This window comes from Salvia miltiorrhiza, chromosome 5 (genome assembly GCF_028751815.1).
Source record: "Salvia miltiorrhiza cultivar Shanhuang (shh) chromosome 5, IMPLAD_Smil_shh, whole genome shotgun sequence".
Taxonomy (NCBI): Eukaryota; Viridiplantae; Streptophyta; class Magnoliopsida; order Lamiales; family Lamiaceae; genus Salvia; species Salvia miltiorrhiza.
In genome coordinates, this window is record NC_080391.1 from 39,261,499 (window position 1) to 39,270,679 (window position 9,181).

The window sequence follows — 9,181 nt, forward strand, 5'->3', positions numbered from 1 at the left end:
GTTTCCATCGGAAGTGGTTTCTGGTGTGGGTTCTTTTTCGAAGCTTTTGGTTTTGACGGTGAGGGGTTTTCTCCGGTGAGATCGATTTCTGTTCCGTGTGGTATGCCTCTGAGTTTGTTTTTGGGTCTGGTGGAGACCATGGTGGCTGGTGGTGGTTTTGTATTCGAAAGGCCGAGAAATGGGGGTGGTGATTATGGGAAGTTGGATAGTTAGGGTAGTGACGTCGTGGGTAGAGGTTTTAGGGTTTTTGGGGGTATAAGGCTGACAACTGTCACTTGATGTGACGTGCGTCAGGCGGTTTCGGCCGCTTTCTGCCCGAGAGCCCCCTTCTGCCCTGGAATCAATGCTTCTCCAATCGACTGCTCTTTGCCCATAACTGCTCTCCCTGTCTCTGCAAAACACACTCAAATTTCCGCGAAGGCGGGAAACTCAAACTCGCCCACAGCTGTGGGCATAACCAGGTTCCTAGGCAAACAAAAACGAAAAACGAAACAAACTAAAAAAACTGAACGGAAATACCAGGTTACCTCCTGGCCAGTGCCCTATTTATCGTCCTGGGCATGACGTGATACCTTCCAATTAATCCGAGGTGCTTGTGGCTGGGTCGAGATCCAGTTCCTCCCCAGCGTCGGGTTTATGCCCATAATAGGCTTTCAGCCTTTGTCCATTCACCTTGAACACTTTCCCAGATTTTGGATTCCCAATCTCAATGGCTCCATTTGGGAATTGGGTCTTCACCACGAATGGGCCGGTCCACTTTGTGCTCAGCTTGCCTTGTGCAAATTTGAATCGTGTTTGGTACAGGAGAACCTCTTGCCCAAAGCTGAATTGCTTGCTTGTGATCAAGGCATCGTGGCTCTTTTTCATTCTTTTCTTGTAGAGAACAGCATTGTCATATGCCTCCCTCCTGATTTCTTCGAGCTCTTGGATCTCTAGCTTCCTTGCTTGCCCTGCCTTGTCCCAATCATAGTTCACTTTATTCACTGCCCAGAAAGCCTTGTGCTCCAATTCCACCGGTAAATGACACCTCTTGCCATACACCATTCGATATGGTGACATCCCGAACGGAGTTTTGTATGCAGTCCGATATGCCCATAAGGCATCTTCCAGCTTAAGACTCCAGTCCTTCCCTGTTGGGCCAACGGTCTTTCACAAAATTGTTTTGATAATGCGATTCGAAAGTTCAGCCTGTCCATTGGCTTGTGGGTGGTAGGCTGTTGAGACTCGATGTTGGACACCATACTTTTTGCACAAGTTTTGGACCGAGAAATTGCAGAAGTGGGATCCTTGGTCGCTGATGATTGCTCTGGGCACACCAAACCTGCAAAAAATATTAGTCTTCAAGAAATTCACCACTACCTTTGAGTCATTCGTTGGGGATGCCTTTGTCTCCACCCACTTGGAGACATAATCCACCAAAAGTAGGATGTACAAGTTCCCTCTTGAGCTGGGAAGGGGTCCCATGAAATCCATTCCCCAAATGTCAAAGATCTCCACGGGTATAATGGGCATCATGGGCATTTCATTCCTCCTGGTGATGTTCCCTTCTCGCTGGCATTGCGGGCAATTCTTGCAGATGGTGTAGCTGTCCTTAAAAATAGTTGGCAAATAAAAACCACACTCCAGAACCTTGGCTGCAGTCCTCTTATGCCCAAAGTGTTCCCCACACTCCTTCGAATGGCAAAATTCTAGGATGCTCCCAGCATTGCTTCCACATGTACGGTTCGTCCCAAATGTATTCTCTGTTGTCTTTGGCCAATTTCTTCTTCTGGGCATAAGTGTATCCAGGGGGTACATATCCAGAACAAAGGTAATTGCACAAATCTGCATACCATGGATCTTCCTTTCTCCCTTGGGCATACAACAGTTGTTCATCCGGGAACATTTCCTTGATTGGTTCCCCTTCTTCCTTCCTCACGATCCTGCTTAGATGATCGACCACTTGGTTTTGTGCTCCAGCCTTGTCCTTTATTTCCACGTCGAATTCTTGTAGCAGCAAAACCCATCGAATCAGCCTGGGCTTAGACTAATTCTTGGCCAAAAGGTACTTCAGGGCCGCATGATTGGTGTAGACTGTGGTCTTTCCTCCAAGCAGGTAAGACCTGAATTTTTCAAAGGCGAACACCACTGCCAACATCTCCTTCTCAGTCGTGGAATAGTTGATTTGGGCTCCATTCAGTGTCTTCGAGGCATAATAGATGACGTGACTCTCCTTTCCCCGCTTTTGCTTAAGAACTGCCCCTATGGCATATCCACTGGCGTCGCACATCACCTCAAAGGGCATACCCCAGTCAGGGGGTTGTATTATGGGTGCGGAGATCAGATTGTTCTTCAAGATCTGAAACGCCTCCTTGCAATCATCATCAAAATTCCACTCCACTTCGTTTTGTAGCAACCTTGTCATGGGTTGGGCAATTTTTGCGAAGTCCTTCACAAACCTCCTGTAGAATCCAGCATGCCCAAGGAATCCTCGTAACTGCTTGATGTTCGTTGGGTATGGTAGCTTGGCAATGATTTCAATTTTTGCTTTGTCCACTTCGATTCCTCTGCCTGAGATCACATGTCCGAGCACAATCTCTTCTTTGACCATAAAGTGGCACTTCTCGTAGTTCAGCACCAAACTCTTGTCTACGCACCTTTTTAGCACCTTCTCCAGATTGGCTAGGCATGAGTCGAAGGTTTGCCCATACACTGTGAAATCATCCATTCCTCGTCTTTTGGTTGAGCTTACGGTAGTCAATACACACCCTCCAGCCGGTTTGCAACCTCGTAGCAATCAACTCCCGGAATTCATTCTCCACCACTTGTATGCCCGACTTCTTGGGCACAACGTGTACTGGGCTTACCCACCTGCTATCGGCTACTGGGTATATTATGCCCAAATCCAATAGTTTGAGTATCTCTTTCATCACCACTTCCTTCATGGCTGGATTCAGTTTCCTCTGGGGGTCTCTGACTGGAACAGCATCTTCCTCTAGTAATATGCGGTGCATGCATACGGTAGGGCTTATGCCCTTAATGTCGGCTAGGGTCCATCCAATTGCTTCCTTGTATTTCCCTAAAGTCATCTTGACTTTGTTCTCGTCTTCGAGTGTCAACTCTGAGTTGATGATTACGGGCAAAGTGTCATCCTCGCCTAGGAAGATATACTTGAGGTGTTTGGGCAAAGACTTCAGCTCGAGCTTGGGTGCCCTTTGGATCGAAGGCACCAGTCGGTCTTCCTCCTTCAAGGTAGGGATTTTCAGAGCCTCCGTGTAGTTGACTTCTTCGCTCCAAGCATTTAGTACCTTCACAGCCTCTTGCAACGATTCCTCTTGCAAGTCCTCCTTGGTTATGCCATTCTGGATTATAATGTCATATGGCTCCTTGAATGCTGTTCTGGGCGAAACCTCCTCAACAACCTTCTCGATCATGTCGACACTTTTTACCATCTCTGTATCGGCTAGATGTTTCATGGCATTGTATATGTCGAATGTTACTGTCTCCCCTTCGAACTGACATGTTAGCTTGCCCGTATCACAATCAATGCGAGTCCTGGCAGTCTTTAGAAACGGTCTACCCAAAAGCATGACCGGATCTCGTGCTTTTGACTTCCCCATGTCGATAATGTAAAAGTCCGCTGGAAAGATGAGTTCCTCCACTTTGACCAGAACGTCTTCCAATATCCCCTCTGGGTAGACATTTGATCGATCTGCCAGTTGGATCACCACTCGGGTAGGCTTCAGCGGTCCTATCTCCAGGTCCTGATACATGGATAAGGGCATAACGTTGATGGATGCCCCTAAGTCGAGCATCGCCTTTTCCACCTTCATGGTTCCTATCACACAAGGAATGTAGAACATGCCAGGGTCCCCACATTTTACTGGCATATCTCGTTGTAAGACTGCGGATACGGACTCGCCCACTTGAAATTTTGCATCATCAGTGTATTTGACTTTCCTAGTGCAGAGTTCCTTGAGAAATTTCGCACATCTGGGCATAGAGCGTAGTGCGACCAAAAGGGGCATATTGACCTCCACCTTCTTGAAGATTTTAACCAGTTCGGTTAATTCTTCCTTCTCTTGTTCCTTGGCCATTCTGCCTGGGAAGGGGAGTAAGGGCTCAGTCTGGCTTGATTTCTCTTTACCCTTCCCTGTCGTCTTCCGCTTTGCCTCTCTCTCTAGGGCAAATTCTTCCTCATCTGCTGACCCCATTTCGATTTGCTCGTTGATCTCCAGCTTTTCTTGGTTTTTCTCTTTAGCAACTTCGGGCAACTCTTTTCCTCCTCTGAGTGTCATGGCATTCACCTTCTTCACCTCCACTTGGGATGGAAGTGCTCCTTGTTTGCTTTCGAGTCTGGCATCTGCTTGGGCAAGATGTGATAGTTGGGAGTTCACATTCTGCATTCCTCCTCTCGTCTCCATTATGAACTTTTCGGTCTCTTGCTGGAATTTCACTTGTTGCTGAGCCATTTGATGCACGAGCTCTGATAGGGAGGATCCTCTTGCCTGTTGAGGTTGTTGCGAGTATTGTGGTGGGTTACTCGTCTGCCCTTGGTTTGGCCCCAAAAAGTTGTTGTTGCCATACCTAAGGTTCTCATGTTGCCTCCATCCTTGATTGTTGTACTGCTGTCTGTAGGGCTCAAAAGGTTTCTGGTTTTGCCCTCCGTTGTTTCCTCCTGGCTGTTGTCCAATAGCATTAAGCTCTTCATCTTCGAAAAGTTGTGGACATTCATCGGTTGCATATGAAGTCGCCATACAAAGCTGGCATGCCTTCACAGGCTTCCGCATGTTGGGAATTCCTTGATTGGGTGTTCCTTGGTTCGTCATAAACTACTCGAACATGTTGCAAAGCTTGTCCAACTTTTCGTCTTGGGCAGAAGGAGCCGGCACTGGAGTAGTTCTGACTATAGTCCCTTCCTCATCACTCGATTCCTCTGCCATGTCGGCTATGAGCTTGAAAGCTTTCGCTGAAAATTTGTTTAAGATTGATCCTCCACATGCAGCGTGTAACCATTGCCTATCTTGCCTTCGGAGTCCTCCCACGAAATACCGAATAAGATCATGATCTGGTATTTGATGTTGTGGGCATTTGGCCAGCATCTGCTTGAACCTTCCCCAGTACTCATATAGGATTTCTGCCGATCCCATCTTTATGTTGCTTATTTGAGTCCTTAGATTTTGGATCCGGGCAGCTGGGAAGTACTTTTCCAAAAACTTGCTCTGCAACTCCTGCCAGGTCCGAATGCTTCCTTCGGGCAAATCATACAACCACTCCATCGCTCCTTCTAACAGAGAGAACGGAAAAGTAAGGAGTCGGATGTATTCGCCAAGTGCTTGACTAGCGGTGCGCACTGTTCCACATGCCATCTCAAAGTCTTGGAGATGTCTTTGAGGGTCCTTTCTGGGCATATCACTATATTTGGGCAAAATCTGGATCAGAGTATGCTTCAGCTCCCAATTTCCAGTGATCTCCGGCAGTACTATGGCTGATGGCCGGAGGTTCAAGTTGTTCGGAAACATCATGTCTTGGAGAGTCTTGTTGGCGTTGTCATTCTGCCCTTCCAGATTTTCTGCCATCTCTCTCTCCGCTTCTATATGTCTCTCTGCTTCTAACTATCTCTCTCTTGCCTGTGCCTCTTGTTCTGCCCTGCGTCTAGCAGCGTTGTTCTCTCGAGAAAGTCTTTCAATCTCCTCGTGGAACAAAAGATCTTCGTTACCTGCACTCCTGGTACGACGCATACACAAATCGTGAAGGCAAAACTCACACAAAAATCACAAAAGAAATTACTAGCGCTCTCAGTTCCCCGGCAACGGCGCCAATTTGACGAAGCCGTCGTTTGAGCTTCGCGCAAATAAATAATCCTGTGCCCACAACTAGACTAGCTAGTGGTAAGTCCAGAGTCGAATCCACAGGGAACTGAGCAGTAACTTCGCCTGCAGGGGTGTCACTAAAAGGGTTTTGTTTTCTGCAATGTTCTGACCAAAACGTGGTTATGGGCAGAACGGGTATCCAACCTAAACTGAAATAACAAAGTAGATAAATCAAATAACAAAATAATTCTGTCCTGGGTTCGAATCACTAAACATGAATTAACACTCGATCATTGGTGCAAAGATTAATCACTATATTCGCATACCAGTGGTTATAGGCATAAGAATTGTTGTGCCCCTATTGTCACTTGTCACGCACACAACAAACCCCTTGCCCAATCTATCCTTTCAGTTTATGATCCCTTAGAAGGGTCAGCTAATGGAAATCAACTACCCCGGACAACATCCACGCTCTCTGCGATGGCCTATCGCTAGTTGTGCTTTGCCCAGAATGCTTTAAGAACTAGATAGACCCACTTGACTCTTACACCGATATTTCACAGCAGTCACGGCTCCAACACCAGTTGTACTATTTCTGAGGTCGATGGCAACTCGCCTTATGCCCAAATTATTACTTGTAACCAAAACTCCCTAGTTAACTAGTGATCAATTAATTAACCAAGTTGTTAAAGCCTTATTGGAATCAAACCTAGTGTATCGGGAATATGTTCATATAGTTGTTATACTCAAATTAGACCTCTCGAGTTTATTCATTCATGCTTAGATCATTTTACCCAAATCAGAATATAAACTTAGCCAACCATAACGTAAATAACACAAGCAAAAGATATAAAGGAAAACATAACTGGAATTGAAATTACTTAAATGAAAGTAGAAGTACCTACGGCTGAAAGTGCCGTGAAAAACATAAACAGTAAAGTATGAGTATATACCCACAGCCTGGGCTAGCTTCAACTCTCAAATAATGCACAACAGAACGGAATTTCAGCCCCCTTAGCTTGTGAAGCTCTTCGGGTATTTATAGGAGTCATTAGGGTTTGAAAGCCCAGCCCATGACTTGCGGCCGGATCCATGCAAGCATGGAGATGCGTATCATTTTTCAGACCTAATCTTCGTGAAGATATGTTTCCTTTTGGATAAAGCTGTGGTTTGGCCTTATCGGTCTCTTTTGGATAGCTGCCGCCTTCCGCCTTTCTCGGACTCCCACTTGCAATCCTTCATCGCCCGTCTGTTGTGCCTCCGTCTTCTCTTGCCTTCCTTCCTTCTCTTGCCTGCCAGCTCTCGTGCGGTACTTATGGGCATAAGAGATGGTCTTGCCTCCAAAATCCCTTTGCTTCTGGCACATACCTCTTTCACGAGAGGTGACAGCGCTTTCGACCCCTGGAGTGCTCGGAGGATTCTTCTGCTCGGCTGATTTCGCTACTCGGAGGATTTCGCTGCTCGGAGGATTCCGCTGCTCGGAGGATCCCTCTGGTCGGATGATCCCTCTGGTCGGATGATCCCTCTGGTCGGATGATTTCGCTGCTCTGGCGTCCAGAGGAATGGCTTCCGCGCTGGCGTCCAGAGGAATGGCTTCCGCTCTGGCATCCAGAGGAATGGCTTCCGCGCTGGCGTCCAGAGGAATGGCTTCCGCTCTGGCATCCAGAGGAATGGCTTCCGCTCTGGCATCCAGAGGAATGGCTTCCGCGCTGGCATCCAGAGGAATGGCTTCCGCTCTGGCATCCAGAGGAATGACTTCCGCTCTGGCTCTTGTGATTCCGCTGGCGCTTGATTTCTCTGGCGAAGCTTGAATCCTCTGGCAGCTTGATTTCTCTGGCAAAGCCGACTCCGCTGCTCTGGTACTTTAACTCCGCTGGCAGCTTGATTTCTCTGGCCCTTTGAATCCTCTGGCACTCCGCTTCTCTGGCTTTTTGACCTCTTTCCCACAAGCTGGTCCTGCCATTGAACTACGCCCTCCCAGGCGACCAAACGACACAAACACAAGGAAAAAGACTCGATCTAGACTTAAAACACACACAAAAACAGAGCACAAACCTGGGCTCATCAATAAGTCATCAGTCGAGGCACAGAGCAGGACTTACATTGGAGTAAAAAGAAAAACAAAAACAACATGGGAAACCCATGGACTCCAGCAGTCTGCTTGGCTGCGCCTTGAACTTCTTGATCTTCATCTTCTGTCTTCGTGTCTTCATGTTCCTAAGCTTGTTCCACTCTCACTTGTTTTCCGTTGATTTGAGGTCTTTACTGGAACGTCGTCCTTACAACTTCTGGTGATCCTTTGCTGTCCCATCTTCAGTCAAGAAATAGAGGACAGGAGCAACCTTAGGAAAGGTTTCTCACTGACTTCTGACTTTTCCCCTTTTTGGCAACATCAAAAAGAGTGCTGATGATGGAAGCTATGATCAGACGGTACCCAACTCCTAGTCTCAGAAGCTCGTGAGAAGATTTGAGAATAGGGTGAGTCCAGATATGCAGAAGAGGAAGACGCCAGTGGTGAGGTGAGGTGAGGAGGGAGACGAAGAAATGGAGGAGGACGAGAGAACGAAGAAGATGGAAGAGAGAAGAAGGCTGCCTTGGAAAGAGGAGAAGGCTGCCTTTTGAGGGAAAATGAGAGTTGGTGATGGAGAAAGAAGGATAGAAGAGAAGAGGGATGCGAGAAGGTATAATCGAATCGGTGGCAGCTGAGAAGACTAACACAGTCGATTCGCCAGCACTTGGTCTTTGAAGAATAGACCTGGTGCGGCTGAAGATGCCGGCCAACAACGAGAGAAGTCTCGTTGTTTGTTGCAAGCCAGGGAGGAGTGCAATATCTGCGATAAGGAAGATCTCCTCCAGAAGCTGTGAAGCTTCTTGGCGCCAGGCATGAGGATGAAAGACACTCGCTTCGCTGGACACAAGTGAGGGTAGAGCAAACTTTGACGTCGGGGAGACGTTGAGATCCAGTGGAAGAGTCCGGTGAAGACCAGATATGTGAGCGTCATTCTCCCACTCCATGACTTTGCAGTCATAGATTTTTCCTTTAGTTGGAACAAATTTTCTCTACAACTTTAGAAAGATTGATAGTTTTTCTCACTGTGAAGGCTGTGGAGAGTTGTTAGTTTATGCAGAAAAAGAGTGAAGACAACATGGTATAAATAGACAAAACTTGTACCAAGTAAGAAGATGAAAAGTTTTTCGAAAACTGTGCCTAAAGTGTATTTGAAGAAAAATTCACGTCCGCCGTCACTGCAGGGGACTGAAACTTCAAAAAGGTGAGAGGTATCATTGCATTATGTCATGTCAATGAGTAGGGCTGAGCAAAACCAAACCGGAACCGCCAAACCGAACCGAACCGAACCAAACCGGGCGGTTTGGTTCAGTTTATGTAG

At 47.1% G+C, this 9,181-nt stretch overlaps 1 protein-coding gene across 1 annotated transcript; it reads right to left on the reverse strand.

The window, feature by feature from the left end:
* Positions 1 to 2,699: 2,699 nt before the first annotated feature.
* On the reverse strand, positions 2,700 to 4,769 carry LOC131025906 (uncharacterized). The gene has a single exon (XM_057955684.1). It carries the CDS (start codon positions 4,767 to 4,769, stop codon positions 2,700 to 2,702), a length of 2,070 nt encoding a protein of 689 aa, XP_057811667.1.
* Positions 4,770 to 9,181: the final 4,412 nt, after the last annotated feature.